Consider the following 23,704-nt stretch of genomic DNA (forward strand, 5'->3'; position numbering starts at 1 on the left):
ATAATCCATGGCCCAAGAAGATAATGATAATTTGTTAATTTTCTATTAAATGCCTTTATATTTTCAACTAATAAGATTTAGTTAACCATTTAAATTTTTTGCATTTTACATACCATCTTTTGAAAAGTCGTTCAATATCAGTGACTTTTACAAAACATTTTATCGTTTCCGAACATTCCCATTAAAAGTTCCGGGTATTTGGAACTGGAGGCTTTACGAAAGGGGCCTTTTCACGTTTTGGTAAATTGACAAAATTAAAAAAAAAGTTGTTTCAGATTCGCACAATTTCGTTTTAGTTATGATATTTGTGAGGAAACAGTTATACTGAGCATTTACCATGCTCTAAAACACCATTATATGCATCTTTTGACGATTTGAAAACCTGAAAATCACAAAGCGTTGCAACGCGAAACGATTGAATAATTTGGAAAAAATTGTTGTTCTCGTTATACTTTGTGAAACTACGAGGATTGCTTATATGAAGTAAAAAATACATTCTGCATAGTATGAGCAAAGATGGTCGAGTGGTTTAAGTGGTAGTCTTTTACTCCAGGACTCCAGGGGTCAGTGGTTCAAGCCAAGTTGTGGGTTACTTTTTTCTCTTTTTTTTAAATGTATTCTTGTTCTTTTTTTACTGGAACTCTTAAGATCCCATGTTCACATTTATCAATATAAAGCTTTTAATGACAAACTTCAATACATGCCGAAATCTGTAATAGGACCCGTTAAGGTCTATGTCGTTTTATTTGTAATCCGAACATTTACAACAAAATAAGATAACATCATCTTTAATTTTTCCATATCGGTATAAATATACGGACAATCTTGACACCATTGTTTTCTGTATGTGTTATTTGTTATTGTTTTTTGGGGTTTAAGCGTCAACATGACATTACCGTTTGCGGTATTTAGTCGATCCTTTAAAAAATGTTTGAGTGTAACCGCTTAAAATGGCCACTGCTAAGATAAGGCATCAAAAAAGGTCTTCTCTTCGACGTCTCAGAGCAAAGAATTTCCTTTTAAATATTTCACTTGATGGCAATCATTCAAGCACAAATTTTGTATTTCATCATTGGAAATCCTCAAAACACAAAGATGACGACCGAGTAGCTGTAGTAGATGTAAGAGACGAAGAATTGTGTATTCGACCAACACAAATTTCGGATGTCGGTGTCAGTGAGGAATCCACGACGGACGTCGTTGCAGATGATAATAAAAGCAGCGCTGAAACACCGAAAAAATCACGCCCAAGGTCGTCAACTATTCATCGCATATGTGAAGAACAGTCTGAAGATAAAGTAGAAGAAAATGAGGTTCCATCTGGTGGTTTTGACAGGTTTTCAAATCGATGGAGGTAAGGATGTAATCAGTATGACAACATGGCTCATGTTTTTGTTCCGTTGGCTTGAATGCCAAAAACATACTGTTTTATTCCATAGTGTAACAAGCTTTATTTAATTTTGCCAATCATATAAACTAGTTTATGTTAAGAACACATATAATGTATTACACAGATTATTTTTTAAGATCAAGACAACAAGATTTGGTCTTTTGCCATTTGTCTTGTACAGAGACATTTGTTGCCCATTTGGCAAAAGTACTGGTGCCATACCAATTAGGAAAAATAAGTGGGAAAACCCTGAAATTGGAAAATACTCGTCACGAAATTTTAAAATTGGGAATTTATGGGTTTTGGTGTAAATTGGACAAACCTGAATTCAAAAAATCATTTACATGCATTTTGGCTTGAAATGTTCAATTTGGTTTACAGTCAACTCGTACCTAAGTCAATTCGCACGGTAGTCAACTCGCATGGAAGTCAACTCGTACCTAAGTCAACTCGCATGGTAGATAAACTATTGATGTGTTAATGGGTTCTAAATGAGTTATTAAATAATTTATGCATAAACACAAATAAAAATACAATCAGAGTTTAGTCCAATAGTTTGTATTGCAATATTTTCACAAAATAACACATATTTTTTTCACAAAATATTGTTTACACCATAGTTACATTATCAACACATTATAACAGACAGTAAAATTACTTTAATTTTTTTTTAAACTATTATTTTAAATTTTATTACAATATTAACACACATTATCAAAGCTTTATATATGTACACAAGTAGACATGTATTTAAACATGAATGTACGAAAAAATGATTCATTTTACAATAATAATCAATCATTATACAATTTTACATTTAGTTAATACTTTAATAAAATTTCCCAACATTATTAAAATTTGAACATGAGTTCCGGTTCTACATTAATTAATTAAGTATTAAATTGTAAAGCATGAAAAATTTAAATATTTATTTAATAATAATCGATAATCAGTACCCTCATCCGCTCTAAATGACTGGCAGATAAGCTGTTTATTGTAATTTTAGGGCTGAGAAATAGGATATGGTGTTTTCAGGTAGTGTTACTTTGTTGACTGATTAGGTGACAGATGTTTTATATTACATGTCCAATTTAACAATTAACATAGTAACGTATGAAAAATTCAAAATCTTTCATAGCTTATTAAACAAGGTAAAAAATATAAGCTTATATAAAATTAATAACAATTAAATACATGTAGACATTAGAATACAAATAATTAAAAAACAAAAATCATGAACGCGGAAATATAGCTCTACGTACATAGACTTTTCACTATTATAAATCAATACGAATTCTCAACACGCGAACAATTAAACGTATTTGAAAAATCTTACAAGTAAATAAATCTACAAATCGTAGCGGGCATCATACCCGCTATTCATATTTGCAAATTGCATATATTCCGCTATTTGTTAAAAATACTTGGATCGAGTGATAACAGTATCACAAAAACAAACATTCATCTACAATACAATTAAACAACGTTTATTAAAAAACTTCAAGCAAAGCTGGTATATTGAGATAACTACTTGACTTTATAACAAATTAGAAATAAGAAATACAAAACATCCCTAACACGATTTCGATTATTGTCACATAAACATAACTAAGAAACTTTTATCTATTATGAAAAAACCGCATGCAACAAACATCACCTAATTTTCGTTTTAATTTTCTTTAACTTAACTTACTCCTGATTATAAAAGTTAAACTTTTTAATTACAAGCTAAATTAACTTTAATTGAATCGTGCGCGGTATACAACACCCTTTACAACATTATCCGTGTTGTGACAAACAATAAAGAATCACTGATTAATTATCATACCAATTAAGTTTAATTGATTAATTTTTTGCCATTGTAATTATTGTTTGTTGTATATTAGACCTTTCACACCTCTTACAGACATTCATATAACCCGTGAAAAACACTGACCATAAGTGTAAAAGAGCCATTAAATGTGACAACCGTATATTCAGATTATTAAAAAAGGACATAATTTCTATTATTAATACTTATAAACTACTTATAAACTACTGATCATATTATATCCTACATCTATTTCTATGTATAAATTTTGGGGGTGCGAGTTGACATCAAAAAGTGCAAATTGACCTGAAATACCGTGCAAGTTGACAAAAAACGTGCGAATTGACTACCGTGCGAGTTGACTTAGGTACGAGTTGACCGGCACCCTTCAATTCCAGAGCTCATTTTATTTGTTCACTTGCAGATATAACACTTATGGAACGAAATTTACCCCCACACCCCCCCCCCCACCCCCCCAAAAAAAAATTGGAATATTTCATTGGGAATTTTACAGTTTTTGCTCACAAGATTTCAGTTACTTTATTAAGAAGGAGAAAAATCTCTATTTTAAAACTGCAATTTCTTATCTGGTGATATAGAACTTGTGAAGTTCTCATAACAACCTGTTTGTCTGCATCGATTGTCTTATTAAAGATGATCGCTGTCAAGCTCTGGTGAGTTTAGCAGACTAAACAATTTTCTTATTGAAAATGTGTAATGAAAAAAACATGTACGTGGATTATTCAATGGACTGGTTGTAGGCTTTAGTTAAATTTTGGACAGTTTTGACTAGTTAATCTTTAATGGAGTTTTAACTTCCAGTTTAGGCCTAAAAAAATAAATGTTGTGGTTCCGGTCACCCGACCCTACCTAGGAAAATGCGCCGACCCTAAAGTTTTTATTGACCGTGCCGACCCTAAACTTTTTTTACCGTTTTCCGGTAGGATAAATATCAAAGCGATATTGACTTAGCCGAAAATTGTGAGAGCCGATTTATGATCCTCTGTCAATTACATCATGTATATTGTTACCCACCTAAAGCCTGCCTTAAGGCGGATCATTGTTGTAAATGGCCAGTGAGAGTGCACGCTTTGAATGAGCGACATCACTTTTAAGCAGTCATACCTGTACCTGCAGTAAAATCATGCAGATGACGAATGGCGTAATTTTCATAAGTGTGTGATTTTATGGCAGTTTGTTGGCTTTGTTATCTAACACACTCATCAGTCCCTACGGTGTACACCTCCACGATGAAATCTCGGCCACTTACTTATAAGCAGATGATGGCAACTGGGTGAAATCCTCGTGGATATTGTGCATTTCATGCATTATATGGTCAAAACATTTATTGGACACTTAATGCTTTTTAACAAATTATCGTTGAATTAATTACGCGCAACTGTAAATGTTTCGTTTGATTCTCAAATGAGCATTTTTCAATGTGTTATCCGAAACACGCTTCCGAATTTGAATACTAACGCGACATTAACAAATTCTAGCTTCAAATAGACAGTGCTTTATCCTTTGTCTCAATAAAAAGCACGCAAAATTATGCGAGAACATCGCATGGAAAGTGTGGATGTTTGTTGTGTTGTATATCAATGAACATCACATCAGGCAATTTACGCGTGTTCAATGGAAATAAACCTGCCCTGATTGGACGTTATTTCATCACATCTTTAAATAGAAACAAATGCCAAAATTTATTTGATACTTAAGAAAAATGGCGAATGTTTGTGTTTCTTGAAATTCTTGAGCACTTTTATCGTATTTACCAGAATTTGCAGCCCATACCCCCTCAGCACTGGGTAAGTTTTATGCGATCGTAAGTGGGTGGGGTAAAACAGTGATTTTTTAACTTTCAATTACGGGATAAAAAACATTGATATATTCTTTAAGCAAGCTGCATTCATTACGTTCATAAACCGGTATTAAACTTAGCTTTTGGGCATAAACCGGAATCATCATTCATGGTGGTTGTTCTGTTGGTTTTTATCATAGGTTGAATCTCACCTTGCTGGAAAAAAGAGTTGTTAAAATGATAAATATACAAAGAAGATCACTACACAATAATGGGAACACTTTTCTACAGGGTTGGCACCAATCGACCGCCCCTGGTTTTAACCGACGGTTTTTACCGGTTAAAACCGCCCCGGTCAATACTCCAAAAGTGGTCATTACTGGTCAATACTGGTCAATTGAACTTTTCCCCCAATTTTGATTAATATTCCATGCTTAATTAAACAATATCGATAATATAAATTAAACAGACATGTTGCCAATAATGTCTTAAGCTATTAATATCCACTAATATATACCTGTTCATGCAATTTGTAGGCCAATCTCTCAAAATTGTGCAAATTAGTCAAAGTTGGTCAATTGGATTTTTCTGGTTGATTGAATTTATCTTTCGATTCTAATTAATTATGAATGTTCAGAAAATTCTGTGCTTGATTCAACAAGAACCTGTCAATTACTTTGTATCAGTTGTTCCTCATGCCCCACAGTCTTCTCACAGTCTTCTCACCTATACAGGTTAGGGCAACCAAAACTGATAATAGGGCCTTAAATGGCACCTTTTTGACACAACCCTTACTTGTCATGTATTCTTGCCTGGATTTCTTTAAGTACTTTTTGAACAAAATAGTGAAACAAAATTTTTTTCCCATCGATATAAAAATAAAAAACATTATAACAAAGAATTATTAAAAGAAAGAAATAATTGAAAAGAAGAGTCTAGAGTAGACCCACAATTGGTAAATATTGTTGGCAAAATCAAGAACTTTGATTGCTTATTCATTTGAAGTCCAATTGAACTTTAAAATATGAAAACCCTCTTTATACAGAAAGGAGACAAGTTAGAACTTTTAAATTAATAGCAAGTTATCTCCTTTTGTGTGAGTGAAATGAAATAGCCTAAGGGCAGATTTGCTTCATTGTCACTATCAGAGACAAAACACTGCATGCATTTTATTACCAATTAAGGCTTAAGGTTTATGACCCTAGAAGCCACAAGAATTCTGTTTGTCCATCTGCTTATCAAATAGATATATCAATAGATCAGTGAAATACTATGGTAACTACAATAGTAATAAAACTTTAGTAACAGATGTGATACACTGAGATAAAGATATTGCCTTAGTTCTTTTGTATTTGAGGCCGTTTCCATAAATGATAAAGAAGTAATTTTTTACAGCTTTAAAGATTTTGTTTACATTAAATAACTCAAAAAAAGTTTATCAATTACAGAATAACGATTGATTTCATATAGAATAGCTTAAATGCTTCCTTTGTCATGTTTAAATGCTTTAATTTTCAATCGACCAGTATTGACTGGTTTTAACCGGGTATTGACCACCGGCCCGGTCAATACTCAATTGACCGGTCAATATGCCAACCCTGCTTTTCTATGGTGTACATAGAGGTTTTATGTCAAAACCATCAGCATAAAATGACTGTTGAAAACAGGCATCTTGTCTGGAGAAAAAAAAAATCGACCTACCCTACCTAGAAATTTTGGCAATGTTACCAGAACCACAACATGATTTTTTTTAGGCCTTTATATTAACCCTTTGCATGCTGGGAAATTTGTAGTCTGCTAAAATGTTGTCTGCTGAATTTCTAAAATAAGCATTTTATTCGTGTTTTTTTTTCAAAGAATCAGAATAGCAAACAGTTTGGATCCTGATGAGACGCCACATTCTGTGGCGTTTCATCTGGATCCAAACTGTTTGCAAAGGCCTTCAAAATTCGAAGGGATTTTTGCACAAGTATGTAAAATTACTACTTTTGAAATAATTATCTCAGATTCAAACAAGAATGTATACATAATCTTAAAACAAGCAGAATAAGACTCATTACTTAGAAACATGATTTAAAAATATTGATTAATTACAGGGCTCAGTCTACATATAAATTTGAGGGGAATGTGACTTCTCCCTCAGCTGAAATTAGGTAGGAGTGAGGAAACTTAAAGGAGAAGTGTTTTTTGTTCAGCAATTAATTGACCCTTCACTTGTTTTGTACCTCTCATTACACCACACCTATCATCATTTATCAGAAACAACTCACATATGGCAGTTTGGGGGAATTTATTAACAAATATAAACAAACACACTTAACTGTTAATGTTGTGTTATTGATGTATTTAACTGAGTTTACTTTATATATTTAACCCTTAACCTGCTACATGTATATTTGTGATAACTTATAAAACCTCATTACTGCTGAATCAATTTATATAAGTGTATGAAACCTATATTTTTCTTATTTGTCATTAATTTATATTATGATGGCAGGTTTATTTTACCTTATATAATAGATGCCGAAGATCGGCCGTCTTCCCCCACCAAACTAGGCTGGTTTTTTCCCCTTCCGGAAAAATTCCCCCTAAAAAAAAAAAAAAAAAAAAAATTATAATAGAAAGATGTGTCATGATTATAATATCTCAATTCTATTTCAATTTAATCTTGTCAAACGTACTAAATTATGAAAAAAAGCAATTAATATAGTGCAAACATGTACAAATGTAATAATGAGAGAGTAAGTAAACAAATCCCCCAAAAAGGGAAACGCTGCGAAAATTCCCCAGAGAGGGCCCTGAGCCATAGTCAGTCCCTGTAAAGAAGATTTCAGTCTGTCACAGTCGGCCATAGCTCAGTCTGTCACAGTCGGCCATAGTCAATCCCAGTTAAGATGGTCTATGAAGCAAATAACACTCTTTTTTTCTTTTTAACCAATTTAGCAGTAAAAGTAACACTCTTAACATGTTCCCCCATTAAGGAAAAAACACGCACAATCTTTCCCCCAAAGTGAAAAATCGCGCGTAAAATTTCCCCCACATAAGGGCTAAAGGCCCCATCCCCCACAACCCAAAAAAACCCTGGATGGTAATTTGTTTTTTATTGTACAGGTCATAAGCTTTAAAAAAGTAACTGGGACGACACTTTACCTGCATTCATTAAGCATTATTTTCATTCACTTCAGGGCTGGGTCCTACTCTGGGGATGCCAAGGAAAGGTCGAGTTTCCGCAAACGGTTGGCTCAGCTGGCAGAAACTGCACCGGGGCTAATAGATGCTATACATGAAAAAATAGGTATTCAATTTAATTATTTCTGCTGGCACAGGAAGGTTGTGAGACCTCAGATATGGTCAGTAAATCTGTGCAAAGCCCAATTACAAGTAAAAGTCTTTGACCAATAACGAACGTTCTGGGCCAGTATTCACCAACTAATTCTTAGACTTAAGACTAAAGAATAGTCTTTGACAAAAAAAGAACAACTCAGAGTTGGCATATGTACAAGCTAAATATGGTACGTATATATTATAAACTTGTTCTTAACAAAGAAATGTATCATTATTGTTGTTAACTTACATGTACCTGCTAGACTTTACTTTCATGATGTTTAGGCACATAACAGTTTTAATTCTTTTTTGTTAGACTAAGACTAAGAATTAGTTGGTGAATACGGGTCTAGGTCATGAACTACTTTCTTGTTCATAAAATGGTATTAATTGATCAGTTAATAGAAGTTTGGGCCAGTATAAGTAATAAATAATATACAAAGTGAAGGGGAGTAAACTGGAAACACCATGGGAATTTGTATGTCTGTCTCTTTCTGTCTTTCCACAGACACAAAGTTGTCAATAGACATTCTGTAACACTTTTCAATATACAACATTCATACTTGGCTTGCAGGCATTGTTCCTTGTGAAATGAAGATGTGCATGTGAGATTTTTAGTGTCCTGTATTGCACCATCAGAAATGACAAAAGTCACAGCCCTTTTTAACTTAGAAATTCTATAATCACATTATTATTGCTACTATAGCATTAATTAGCAGAAAAAACATGTCTGTGACTAGAAAATCCCAATGTGCTATACTTGGTATGTCAGCCTTCTATTTAATAACACTAAATTTGCGGGGGGTTCAAATTATTTATAAAGACTTACATGTATATTGCAAAAAAACTTTAAATAACTTAATTAATTAGGCTCATAGGTTATTTATATGTTCCGTGACATTTTATTGTGGTTTTCTGCATGGGATATTTTCCCCCACAAACTGCAAAGAAATGTGTCAGCAAGGTGTGAATGGTTACCAACTTACCACCTATATTTGCTTCAGATCGGTCCCTCAGTCGGCACTCAGGCTCAGTCTCAGGGGAGTCATTTGAGTCACAAGAGCATGAAGTGAAGTTTATCTCACCTGACAGTCGACGTAGAGTGAAAAATGCCAGGTATGAATTCTCGTGTCAACTGACAGCTGCTTTCCTTTCCCCAGAAATTTGTTCAGGCACATTGGCAAGGCAGTGAAGAAGGGGGTTATTGCTGACAGGGGGAGCCCCTATTGCCTTGTTTATTTAATAAAATTCACATACAACAATGTACACTACAAAATTGTTCACAAAATCGATGGTCAAGTCATTCATGTATGTATACATGGACATGCACATGCACATTATTAAATTTAGATATATTGAAAAAGACATTTTTCATGTAATTATTTTCAAATATGTATAATTTAATTCTTAATCCGAAATGCAGAAGATAGTAATTTCAGATTTTGCAAGCATTTGCAAAATTTTTGAAGTGCAGATTAACAGAGAAAAAAAAGCAATTCAGTCCATCAAACAAATGTTGTAGTAAAAAATCAAGCGTCACTGTATCAACATGCTGAGGAAATGCCTGAGCTGTTTTATATATTGCTTTCAATCTAAATGTAATTTGTTACTAACTTATTTTAATCAGATGTTATCTACAACTGGTCAAACACATCATTGTTTTGCTGTATGTTTCTAAACACCTTAAAATGTACACATTTGCATGGTTGTTGTTTGTCCTCAATTCATCATGAAATCAGACTTCTTGATTAGTTATGATATTCTGGCACACAATACACATGCATTGACGATGTTATTACCTCATTTGTGCAGTTCCCATTGTGATCATTGAGGACCACGTTTTGTATGTTGTGCGTGGTGTGTTGTGTGTTGTACTTTCATTGATATGTCTCACTTGCACAGGAATTATGCTTGGATGAGTATCTTCAGCAAATTTGATAAAATCCTTTTGGTCCACAGTTTAATTATGTGTCACCAAAGATCATCAAAAGATTTTGAAATTAATACTTCCAAAATCTTTTTAAATATTAATTTCAACAACCTTTTCCTGGTTTAATGGACCCATTCCACAACCAAAATTGGGGAAAAAAAGAAACGATGTGATTTTTTCCCCCAAGTTTCAAATAATTTTCGTTCTGAAACAAGTGTCTATTGATTATTACATCTCAATTTTATTGCAATTACCTCTAACAAACTATATCATTATAATTTAAATGATTTTTTACTTCTTATTTGAATTAGGAGTTATATATTTAATTAGTTTTTCCCAAACCAGTGGACTTTTCACATGCAAAAATCCCAATACCGAAAATACAGTTTTCCAAAAATGTACAGGAAAACGCCTCAAATTAAATTTCTGATCTTTGGTCTAATACTGTCTTAGTCCATGTCAGATCTGTTTCATATAGGGGAAAAAGATAACAACTAAAATTATTACAAACTCGTCATTTTTTAAAAAACTGTTTAGATCCAAAATGTCCGGGACCTTGGGCCTTTGAGGCCTCTTGTATAATTCTTCTCAATGCCAAGATGCCCTTGCATGCTCATTTGTACTCTAGAAATTGTTGCTTGTGCTTTGTTGCCACTGCATGTATGAGGCACATGTATCATTTTCTCTGTTTGCATTTTCAGAGTTATAATTGTTACAAACAACAAGGCTCCTGTTGCTATCACTTCAACGATCCCGTCTTACAAAAAGACGAGTACATTTGCAACATTTGGCAGGTATTTTTGTTTGTTCTTCTCTTTCACAGCTGAGTCCCTGGGTTAACTTTGTGATTGCTTAACTCAAACCTTTCACCAATCATGGACAAAGTCCCTCTTGCTGTGTACTGCAGTCTACGCAAAATTGTAAGACCTGTGACAAAAAAGCTATTAAAGTTTTATGAGTTCTGATTTAATTCCTGGATTGCTGGTCCTCATATTGTTAAAACTTCTGATTCATTATACCTTCTAGCTCTTTTTAAATAAGTTGTTTTGGAATTGCCAGTAATTGTTCACAGATTACCAGACCTTGTGGCCAGTAATAAGTAACAGATTACAAAACCTTGCGTCAAGTAATTATTAAAGTAACATAAATACTCAAAATCAACGAATATTTGGCAAAATATTTTGTAAAATAAAGTAAGACTATAAAAAGTCAGTGCTCTTTATAGCAAAAGCCAAATTTCAACGCTAGATGTGGTATGGTAACATAGATTTAAGGATTTTTGTGCGACATTATATGCCATGTTAATTTCCCGCCATGATATCCGAACATTTACAACCAAAACTGGCTTTAGGCAGGTGGGAAGAACGACTTATTTATGAGAACAAGGTCATGCTTTTGAAGCTGCTTGTTCACCCATTAATGTTCTGATATCGCGGCCAGAAATTCACAGAAATTCACATTTTATTGAAAAAAAAAATTAAAACGAGCATTTTGTGTAGCGTTAATTCTACGTTACCAGACCTCATTAAGGGTTGAAATATTGGCTATTGCCATAAGGAAATTTGATCTTTTTATGTGTTAACTTTATTTTTTGAAATATTGTACACAATTTTTGTCTTTGTTGATTTTGAGTGTAAATGGCCTTTAAAGAGATTACAATTCCTATTGGCCGGTAATAATTAACTGATTACCAGACCTGAAATTATCATCAGAAGACCCGCATTAAGGACTGTTAATATCCCCCGCCTTAGGCCGAGGGATATTGTTTTGGCGTTGTCTGTCCATCCGTCGGTCCGTCTTACTTGCATCCGTCCGTACGGCACTTTTGTGTCTTGAGCCATATCTTGGAAATGCTTTGGCAGATTTCATTGAAACTTGATATGGGTATATATATGGATAAGAGGATGATGCACGCCAAATGGCATTGTACACCATCGAATAATTACAGAGTTATGGTCCTTTGTATTTTGAAAAAAGGCTTTTTTTGTGTGTCCTGAGCCATATCTTGAAAGTGCTTTGATGGATTTTATTGAAACTTGGTATGAGTATATATATGGATAAGAGGATGATGCACATTGGCGTTGCCCATCCGTCCAGAAAACTTTTGTGTCCAGAAATATAATTGCGGGGGATATCAATTCAAGGAATTTGCTTGTTTTCATCAGATTACCAGACTTTGCAGCCAGTAATTATTAACAAATTAGAGACCTTGTGGTCAGCAATTAATGGATTGCCAGACCATATGGCCAGTAATGTTTTTTGCTCGGCTGTTTTCGGAGAAAACCCAAGGTATTGTCAAAGCCAGCTAGTCGTCCGACTTCAGCCGTCCGTGTTGTGCTAAAACCTTTACATTGGCTCTAAAATCAAAGTACTTCCACATACAACTTTGAAACTTCATATGTAGATGCACCATGATGAGTTCTACACACAACACCCATTTTGTGGTCACTAGGTCAAAGGTCAAGGTCACTGACCTCTAAAAAAAATAATAATTCTGACAAGCTTTTATTTATTCAAAACTGCACCTGCAGCCGAGCATTGGCACCCGTTATGCGCTGCTCTTGTTTAATAAACCTTACACCTTTAATATTTGAATCAGTTTGTGTGACATTTCTCATGACTTTTTCTAATGTAAATTAGGCAAAGCATAAACTAGTTTAAATGCATAGTTAAGTGCACAAAGTATGGATGTGAATGTATACATGAATTCAGTTAAAATTGTAAACTGTTTCAGACAAAGAAAAAATGTTGTGTCTATTTTAGTGTTGTATTTTATGTAATGGTTATCACAGTTTTGTATAGAGCCTTATATAGAGCCAGTGTCTGAGGTTGAGTTAAACATTTTAATAGAATTTGTTTTCCACCGCATACACTAAAATATTGTAAAAGTCATATTTAATATTAACCTGTATTATGGTTGACATGATTGTGACAAACTAGGTGATGAACTTTGTTGAGTGCTTAAAATCATGTTCCAATATTCTGTACTTTATTAGTGAAGTCTGTCTTCTTTTCAGACCTTTTTCATGAAATGCCATGCATGTGCTTCGTTTTCAGTCCTATTTCATGAAATGCCATGCATGTGATTTTTTTCAGTCCTATTCCATGAAATGCCTTGCATTTGCTTTGTTTCCAGTCCTATTCCATTAAATGGCATGCATATGCTTTGTGTTCAGTCCTATTCCATGAAATGCCTTACATGTGCTTTGTATTCAGTCTGTTTCCATGATTTGCCATGCATGTGCTTTGTATTCAGTGACATCCCATGAAATGCCATGCATGTTATTTGTGTTCAGTCCATTTCCATGAAATGCCATACATGTGCTTTGTATTCAGTACATTTCCATGAAATGCCATGTATGTGCTTTGTATTCAGTCCCATTCCATTACATGCCATTCATGTGCTTTGTATTCAGTCCATTTCCATGAAATGCCATGCATATGCTTTGTATTCAGTCCATGTCCATGAAATGTCATGCGTGTGCTGTTTTCAGTCCCATTCCATCAAATGCCATGCATTTCAGACAGATGAAGCTTAAGAAAGATATATGCAAAACATTCTGCTTTTTATTTTTTAAATGCCTCCATGCATGATTTTGATGTAAATATAACCAAGAAGGTAATGTCAAAATGTGTTTTTTTAAGGTTAACACAAAACAAAATTTGCAGGACATTTAACAAATATGCAGAGATAGAATAAGTCTGGAATCAAATTTCTGAACATATACAATTTTATTTGACCTCTGGCTGTTTCAAGCATAGGGTAATCTGGTTTTCAGATTATGCTTTGTTCTTAGTATTAAGTCTATGAACCCTTTACCACTCAGATGCACATTTTGAAGCATTTGTTGTCCATTAGAAAAATCCATTTAAATTGAAGACCTTTCAAGTTTTAAAGGCTGAATTTCCAACCATCAAGTACTGATGAGCAGCAAACAGCATAAAACCTGAACGGACTGCAATTTTATTTTCACTTTTCTCTTAAGCAGGAAAGTGTTAAGAAGTTAGTGACTATAGCCGTCCCTGTATCTGTTGTAGTCAGCTGGATGCCCTTGTTGAGGGGCCGGTGTTGATGGCCCTCCACCGTAGCCGTCACCCCTCAGGCACGAGGTCTGTCAGCTCCACTGAGGACATGTTCCTGCTGGGACAGAAGATCGTGCGGGGAGATGATGCACCAGTAAGTAACATAATGCATCTGGGCCAGTGCACACAAAGCTTTAAAATCCAATGGGAAATGTGTTTTGAAGTTGTACTTGCATTAAAGCTTCAGATCAAAGTTTCTATTTAGAAATGTACATTTTTTGCCAGCAAAAATATACAAATCAATATATTTTAATGTAAAAAGCCATCAGCACATCTAGCTGATCATTTCATGAATTTTATGAATGTCAAACAGAATTTCCTGAGGTTTTCCCTATTGAGGTCTTTGAATAATGGCCCTTGGGTTTGCAGATTATGTTACTCCACCCTTGTCACTCCATTTGCTTAGAAAAAAACATGAAGTTGCATGTAAATACAATTGTTATTGATTTCTCTTTGTCCATGTGGAAGTGTAAACAACTTCATTTTACAGATAAATACTTCCTTTCTGAACAATTTAAGTTCTAAAGATATGGTCTACATAAAATTAATTTAGAGAAAATGTCCATTTCAAATGATGTTCAATATAATTTTGTCAAAAAGCATTCTAGAACTTCAAACCGAAAGTAATAGATTTCAATGTTCTCTGCACAGCACATTTTTATGCCTCCAATAGGGTTGCATATAGCAATTGGACTGTCCATCCGTCGGTCCATCCAGCATTCCATTTATCAGAGGTTTTTTTATGCAACGCTTTCAGATATTGAGCTTATTTTTTGTATGTGAGTCTACCTACATGAGTTACAGTTGAAATGTGAGTTTTATTCTGGTCCATTGATTTTTTGTGAATTAATAGGCCTTGGGCTTAGACTTTTTCTATCATTACGATTGTTAGGATATGCAATTTCAAAATAATTACAACCAAGTTCTGTCACTTTCTTCCAAAAATTGTTATGTAAAAATTATGATAAAGCACTGAATTCTTAAAAAAAATAATAATATGTATTTCTGATTTCTTTTTAAACATGTACATACTATTGGTTTATCAGAAACAAACCATTTTATGCCCCCTTCCGAAGAAGAGGGGGTATATTGCTTTGCTGGATGTTGGTCTGTCTGTTGGTAGGTCTGTCTGTCGGTCGACCAGTTTATTTCCGATACTTTAACCCTGACACTTTTGTGAATTATGGCTTTTTAATTATACAAATACCCATTAACCCTGAAATTTTCTTAATTATGGCTTTCAAATTATACAAATAATTACATGTACCCTTTAACCCTGAATCTTTTCTGAATAATGGCTTTTAAATTATACACACACCCTTTAAGCCTTTATGCTTTTCCACCAATTGTTTACTTTTGTTAGCATTAAACTGGAAAAATTTCAAGGGAAAAAATGTCATTTTTTCAGTTATTGTAAATGTTCTCATTTACTGTTTTAAACTTTGAATTTCCCTTTTTTAATCAATAGTGAACCACGCAAATACAGTTTAAGCTTTTGTAGCAAAGTATGTGCTCCATGTTAAAAGAATGCTTTGTAAAAAAAAGAATATATTCATGAAGTCATTAAAAATAATTACTGTTCTTAAATTCAACATCTGAATGGCGCCCTAACCTTTTTCCCAAATGTGGAAAGTAAAACACAGAGGGCATAAAATAAATATGTTGTATAATTGCATGTACGCAGGACGTATCATACAGTGAACTCCTGGAGCCCTCCAAAGCCACCCTGCTGCGTCGTGTGTCCTCTGAGTCCAAACTGACTTCACCGGACACTACTACAGGTACTTTATATAGCACTGAACGATTGTTGGATCAGATTTGCCTGTGAAATTGTGTACATGCTACAATTGCTACTTGAATCACAGACATTCATTCCCACAAATAATCATACGCTAGTTTTGACAAGGCAGACATTTGTTCCTAACTTTCTACATTGTTTTGACAAATAGAACATTAGTTCCTACGTTATATTGACACCCCAGACATTCTTTCCTGCGTTATATTGACACCCCAGACATTCTTTCCTACAATACATGTATTGCTATCCCGGACATTTTTTGTTTAATTGTAATTATGATGTTATGCACAAGAAAGTACAGAAAAGTATAGGAACAAATGTACGGGTTGTCAAAATAATGTAGGAACAAATGTTAGGGCTGTCAAAATAATGTAGGAACGAATGTACGGGTTGTCAAAATAATGTCGGAACAATTGTCTGGGTTGTCAAAATTATATAGGAACAAATGTCCACCTTGTCAAAATGAGCTTTATAGGAACGATTGTCAGTGAGAATGAATGTCTGGATACCTTGTTATATAGCCCGAAGATGACTTACCACAACAAGATCCTTTTTACATTTGATGTAAACTCCTATGACATTGTTATGACATTGTTATTTTGCCCTAAGTTCTTTTGGTAATTATTATTTTGGTGACAGTCATTAAATAGTAATATGTTTTGTAAGTCATGCAGGAATATTTAATGTTGATTTTTTTTTTTTATGGATGAGATGATATGTTTGTCATGTTTTTTTTATTATTTATTTTTGTTAATGAATAACCATTCTAGTTGTTGACTTGTACTAAATTGTTGGGGTCGCTTTGTAGTTTGTAGTTAGATGAAACTGCTGCTTTTTCTGCAGAAAATATTGAACACTTTGATTAACCCATCAAATGTAAACGAGAAGTTTTTTTTATATTATAAGACATGCGTCATGTTAAAACTGGTCTTATGCCATGCGGGCTAGCGCAACTCCAGCCCAGCCAGCGCATCATGCAGTCTGTTCAGGTGCTACCATGTCCGCTACTGAGACTAGGAAACCTTGCAGGTTTTTAAAAGCAAGTCGTAGCAGGCTGGCTGAACATGACACAAGACCTGTTTTTGCATGGCAAAGCTCTTACAGAGGGGGTAATCACGTGAAAGTCAATATGGCGACGTTCATGTAAAGAGAGTTATTTTTCTCTGTTTTAAACCCTTTATTTCTTTTGTTTAATTTTTAAATGACGCTCACTTTCTAGCCATATCAGTAAACATGTGATTAGGGTTTATTTTGTATTAAAATTCGCTTTATATCTCGTTTTTACTCCCCGAAAATTTTCTTAGTGGAGCTTAAATTGGGTCATCCTGCTGAGAAATTTTGCAGCCAGTAAAGTCGAGATAAAGAGCAAAATAACAACACAAAATAAATGCTAGTAACTTTCTTGCTGATATGGCTGGACAGTGAGCGGCATTTAAACAATAAATACAAGTAATCAAGGGTATAAAACGGTGAAAAATACCTGCCTATGCATGGAGGTCGCCATCTTGACTATTTCGTGATTACCCCCTCTGTCTTAACTGCAACCAGTTGCAGTAACCAGTTGCAGTTATATTTTATAAAATTGTTTATTAACATTATAAGATAGATATATATTGCAATTTCATTTCTCTATTGTTCCTTGGCAAGAAGCAGTAGTAATCCACGGAATGCATCTTACAGTATCATTTGAATACAAAATAAGGTGAATTTAAAAATTGAGTTGAACAATTATAGATTGATTGTTAAAACCTAAAGATAGCGAAAGTGTGTGACTATATCAAACTAACTTTTAACTTGCATTTTGGTTGTTCTTCCAAGTTGTTGTTACTCCATCATTTTCCTATTAAACAAATGTTTTGACATAATTCATGTATATAATCATCACAAGACGCCGTGGCGTAGTGGATATGGTGTTTCCCTAGCAATCGGTAGATCACAGGTTCGATGCCCAAGATCCTTCTTAAGATCTCACCCATAGACACCAGGTACTGGTTCTAGTGCCAGGAAACGAATTCGAGAGCGTTTCAAATAAGCCTGAGGCTTTCTATGCAATGGATCTAAAATAAATAGGTTTTAACTAATCATCATGAATTGCTAAAAACAGTTTGTTTATGTTCAGAGTAAATCAAGTTATGTGCCATGTTATGGAATTAAAATAATGCATTTTTAGCTCACCTGAGCACAACGTGCTCATGGTGAGCTTTTGTGATCGCCTTTTGTCAGTTGTGCGGCGTGCGTTGTGTTGCGTCAATATTTGCCTTGTTAACACTCTAGAGGCCACATTTATTGTCCAATCTTCATGAAATTTGGTCAGAAGATTGGTCTCAATTATATCTTGGATGAGTTCGAAAATGGATATGTTTGCTTGAAAAACATGGCTGCCAAGGGGCGGGCAATTTTTCATTATATGGCTATATGGCTATAGTTAAACCTTGTTAACACTCTAGAGGCCACATTTATTTTCGATCATCATGAAACTTGGTCAGAAGATTCATCAAGATAATATCTTGGAAGAGTTCAAAAATGATGCTGGTTGGTTGAAAAACATGGCCCCCAGGGGGGGGGCATTTTTCCTTATATGGCTATAGTAAAACCTTGTTAACACTATAGAGGCCACATTTATTGTCCAATCTTCGTGAAATTTGGTCAGAAGATTGGTCTAAATAATAACTTGGTTGAGTTCGAAAATGGTTATGTTTGCTGGAAAAACATGGCTGCCAAGGGGCAGGGCATTTTTCCTTATATGGCTATAAATGGCTATAGTAAAATCTTTTTAACACTCTAGAGGCCACATTTAATGTCTGATCTTCATGAAACTTGGTAAGAAGATTCATCCCAATAATATCTTGGACAAGTTCAAAAATGATGAGGGTTGGTTGAAAATCATGGCCACCAGTTGGCGGGGCATTTTTCCTTGTATGGCTATAGTAAAACCTTGTTAACACTGTAGAGGCCACATTTATTTTCTGATCTTCATGAAACTTTGTCAGAAGATTTGTCCCAATGATATCTTGGATGAGTTCAAAAATGGCTTTAGTTGCTTTAAAAACATGGCCACCAGGGGTGGGGGCATTTTTCCTAATATGGATATATTTTGCCTTAGTTAAACCTTATTAACACTCTTAAGGCCACATTTATAGTTTGATCATCATGAAACTTGGCCAGACAATTTGTCCCAATGATATCTTGGATGAGTTCGAAAATGGTTCTGGTTGGTGGAAAAACATGGCCGCCAAAGGGTTGTGGCATTTTTATGCCCCTGAAGGAGGGCATATAGTGATCGGACGCTCCGTCCGTCCGTCTGTCCATCACACTTTGCATTTAGGTTTCGAAAAATGCTCATAACTTCTATGTAGCTTCAGATAGCAATTTCATATTTGGCATGCATGTGTATATGGACATGGCCTTTTTATACGCAATTTCATATTTGGCATGCATGTGTATATGGACATGGCCTTTTAATACGCACACAAATTTGACCCCTGTGACCTTGACCTTGAACTTAGGGTCCGCGTTGAGGTTTCAAAATCTGCGTTTAGGTTTCGAAAAAAGCTCATAACTTCTATCAAGAGTTTATAGGAGGCATAAGTCATCCTATGGTGACAGCTCTTGTTCCTTATATAGCTTTAGTAAAACCTTGTTAACACTCTAGAAGCCACATTTATTGTCTGATCATCATGAAACTTGGTCAGAAGTTTGTCTCAATGATATCTCTGACAAGTTTCGAAAATGGTTCCAGTTGCTTGAAAAAAATTGACACCAGGGGGTGGGGCATTTGTCCTTATATGGCTTCATGAATCTTCATGAAACTTTGTCAGTATATTTGTTTAAATGATATCTTGGATGTGTATGAAAATGGTTCTGGTCTGTTGAAAAACGTGGCTGCCAGGATGTTCACTAGTCATGAAAGTTGGTTAGAACATTTGTTCTAATGACATCTTGGGCTGCACAGAACAGATCAGTTCCTTTGAATCTCAGGTGAGTGACTATGGGCCTTTCAGGCCCTCTTGTTTTGTACTTGCTGTCTTTGCATATAGATCAATTACTTTGAAAAACAGTACACAAATTGGGGATCTGTGATAGAACTTATTCAATAATGTATACGTAATTTTCTTACGCTGGCTTTCTTCCTTGTTAATAGATTATGAATAATTGCACTGGTGTTACTTTTAAAATCAGATACAATACCAGTAGTGAATATAAAGTGAAATGACTTGGGATCATTTTATTTGAAATTTTATAGGGCCATACAAAACGAGTGAACCTTTGATATAGTTAAAATTCGTGTTTTGTTGGACTGGGCGAGAAAATTTGATTACTCAGTCCATGTTTGTCTGCTTAACTTCAAAGACTTTAAACATGTCAATATGTTTCACTAATTGACTCAAATTGAGTCGCCTTTGTTGCAGCAAAGCATGATCAATATATCAAGCAGGTACAATTTTTCATTTCAAATAGCTAGGTAAAAACAGAATACACTATTTTTACTCAGGTGAGTTCTAAAGGGCCATATTGGCCCTCATGTATGAACATGTAAATGTTAATGGTACAGTACGAATTCGGTGCCTGTATGGGTCATCCTTAAGAATTCTGTATAGTGTTATACTTCATGGATTATAGTATTTTTATGAGATTATGCTGATTTGAGGCCAGTTATGTCCCCTGTTCCACTGTGGTGGCTGTACTGTGTGCATTCGCAGGGCGGGTGTACAATCGCAGTCTCTCAGAGGACCCATACATGCACTCGGCAAGGGGGTCTCTCGCGTCCTCCGCCCTCAACAGAGGTATCACACACCCTATGTAGCCGGACTATGTGTTGCCAGTTGTGTAAGCTTTGAAGAGGATTTGCTTTAGAGCCTTATTTTGAGCTGTGAACGAATTTCAATATGTTGCTATGGCAATTATTGTTGATAGCTTGTCGCACATAACAGATATTTTGTATCTTCATTTTTGAGTTTTCAATGAATTTCGAAATTAGTAAATGTGATAAAAAAAACATTTCTTAGCATAAAAGACTGCATCAAACAGCTAAGATGACAATAACTATTACTATTTGAATGTATTGATTACATATAAAGACATATAGAAATTTGTTATTTTATTTAATTCAATTACCGGTACAAAAATTGAAAACATTTCAAATCGTATGCATGACTTATATGAGCCAAATTAATATAAAAGAAAGATATTTGAAGCCAGAATAATGTTTGTATTATTTTATATCATTTAAAAACCCCCCATTGCTTTATTGTACGCAAACCTGCAGTTCGGGCATACCAGTCAACCTATTTGATCATGTTAATTACACAATGTTCAATAATGTCATTAGTTAGATTGAGAATTTAACAGGTTTTCAACAAAGTTGAACATTAATTTGATTTAACTAAATAAAATTAATAAGTAAATCATTGGAACCTGCTTTGATTGCTTTGCCAGGTTTTTTTGTTTTAATGTATATTTATTACACGCTTTATTTAATTGATCAATTGAGTAAGAGACTGGTTTTTGAAAATTAATATTAAGAAAGTTATAATTCATGGTAGTTATTTTGACAGTAATTTTCTAATTTTATGTGCCATCAGGTTGTAGAATTTTTAATTGAATGATAAAAAAAAATCCCAGTTATATTGGGTATACTACACTTACCATGGATTGTCTGTCTGTCCTCCTGTAAACCCCCAGACACAAACTTGACCAATCCAGTACTCCTACACTTAACTTCATACAGCATTAAAAGTTGCATGCATCAATATGAAATTATGCTTGTGCATTGGTGATTATATTATTGTTGAATCAATTAAGTTATCCCCCTTTTTAAACTTTATTATTTTAAATATAATTTTTAGCGAGGCTGTTTTCTGAGATAACCCAAGCTATTGTCATAGCCAGCTCGTCCGCCGTAGGCGTCGTGCTAAAACCTTAACATTGGCTCTAAAATCAAAGTGCTTCCACCTACAACTTTGAAACTTCATATGTACATGCACCTTGATGAGTTCTACACGCCACACCCATTTTTGGGTCACTAGGTCAAAGGTCAAGGTCACTGTGACCTCTAATATCAAACTTTCATAGGCTCTAAAATCAAAGTGCTTCCATCTACAACTTTGAAACTTCATATGTAGATGCACCTTCATGATTTCTACACGCCACACCCATTTTTGGGTCACTAGGTCAAAGGTCAAGGTCACTGTGACCTCTGATATAAAACTTTAACATAAACCTTAACATTCGCTCTAAAATCAAAAGGGCTTCCACCTACAACTTTGAAACTTCATATGTAGATGCACCTTGATGAGTTCTACACGCCACACCCATTTTGGGTCACTAGGTCAAATGTGACCTCTAAAAAAAAATAATAAAAAATTCTGACAAGCTTTCGCAGCCGAGCGTAGCACCCGTTATGCGGTGCTTTTGTTATTATTAACATACTACAAGTGTTAAAATAATCATTGGTATTCATACCTACTGCGAGATGCCCAACTTACTGAAAGAAGCGATGCAGTGTTTGTGGATTCTTGTTCTGTTTAGAGTGCTTTGACTAAAGCCTATGAATTTTCTGAATGGTGCAAAGTTTACACGATTGGCAATGTGCATTACGCTGGTGTGCCTTGCTGTTTATGTTGGTATGGGCTTTGAATGATGTCGGAATGGAACTAATAAGTTAACACAACTTTCTTGTCAATTTGGTTGAATTGGGCTTGCATGGCATTCATATTTTTATTTGTGTGTAAAAATTTTGTTGAATATATGTTAACCGGAATATATGCAATTATATAATAAGAGCATGCAAGGTATTTTGTTATTTATCTGTTTTAGATATTATTTTTATGATTTTTCTTTGTTTTAATTTCTTATGTATTAACAATGATTTGGTTTTCTGATGAGTTTAACAAAGCGGCTGTTAGCTAGTGGTAATATACAGGGATATAAAAAAGACAAAGATTTTTCTATTGGAAAATAAACACTGATGAAACAAAATGTAAACAATAATGATTGAATCTTTTTAAAAATAAATTTAGTTATGAAATGTTATTGCAAACTGAATGTTAGTTGACCTGTCTCGTATTCACAACTTCTTTTAGTATTTGAGTATTATCTAGTTTTGCCATGTTTATTTAGTTCTTTGTTTACACAAAACAGCATTTATATGGTTAGAATTTTGAATTATAATGGTAGCATATACAATATACTTTCTGAAATGTGTGTGTGTTTTAAGTGTTGAGGGTCTTTGTATCTGGCCTACTGTTCTGTCTCACCCTATACAATTAAAAACTAAGTCATCACGTCAAATTTAAGAAAAAGTTCTAAACACTCAAGATGTCACTTCTATCATCAACTCTGGTGAGCCCTTTTAAGCTCCGTTATAAAGAACCTTGAGTATGCTTATGAGGGTTCATAGATTGCACTTAGTGTTTTTTCGGTTCAGTTTTATCAAGTTGCATTTTAACAATATTCCATCAGATTTAAATAAAATGTATACTATACTTTTTCACCGTATCATGTCATTGTGTGTACATGTATGTGATTCAGATATAATAGAAAATATACTATGTTATGGCATGTTATAT

General features: G+C 34.3%; 1 protein-coding gene across 1 annotated transcript in view; it reads left to right on the forward strand.

Moving 5' to 3' along the window:
- Positions 1 to 950: 950 nt before the first annotated feature.
- Positions 951 to 23,704, forward strand: part of LOC127877873 (CDK5 and ABL1 enzyme substrate 2-like) — a 39,865-nt gene continuing 17,111 nt past the window's right edge. Inside the window, exons 1-7 of the mRNA XM_052424177.1 lie at positions 951 to 1,354; positions 8,187 to 8,296; positions 9,330 to 9,441; positions 10,957 to 11,049; positions 14,294 to 14,432; positions 16,023 to 16,119; positions 20,837 to 20,920. Coding sequence (XP_052280137.1) covers positions 951 to 1,354; positions 8,187 to 8,296; positions 9,330 to 9,441; positions 10,957 to 11,049; positions 14,294 to 14,432; positions 16,023 to 16,119; positions 20,837 to 20,920 — 1,039 coding nt within the window. The remainder of the gene's footprint in view (positions 1,355 to 8,186; positions 8,297 to 9,329; positions 9,442 to 10,956; positions 11,050 to 14,293; positions 14,433 to 16,022; positions 16,120 to 20,836; positions 20,921 to 23,704) is intronic.

This window comes from Dreissena polymorpha, chromosome 4 (genome assembly GCF_020536995.1).
Source record: "Dreissena polymorpha isolate Duluth1 chromosome 4, UMN_Dpol_1.0, whole genome shotgun sequence".
In the NCBI taxonomy this organism is placed as follows: domain Eukaryota; kingdom Metazoa; phylum Mollusca; class Bivalvia; order Myida; family Dreissenidae; genus Dreissena; species Dreissena polymorpha.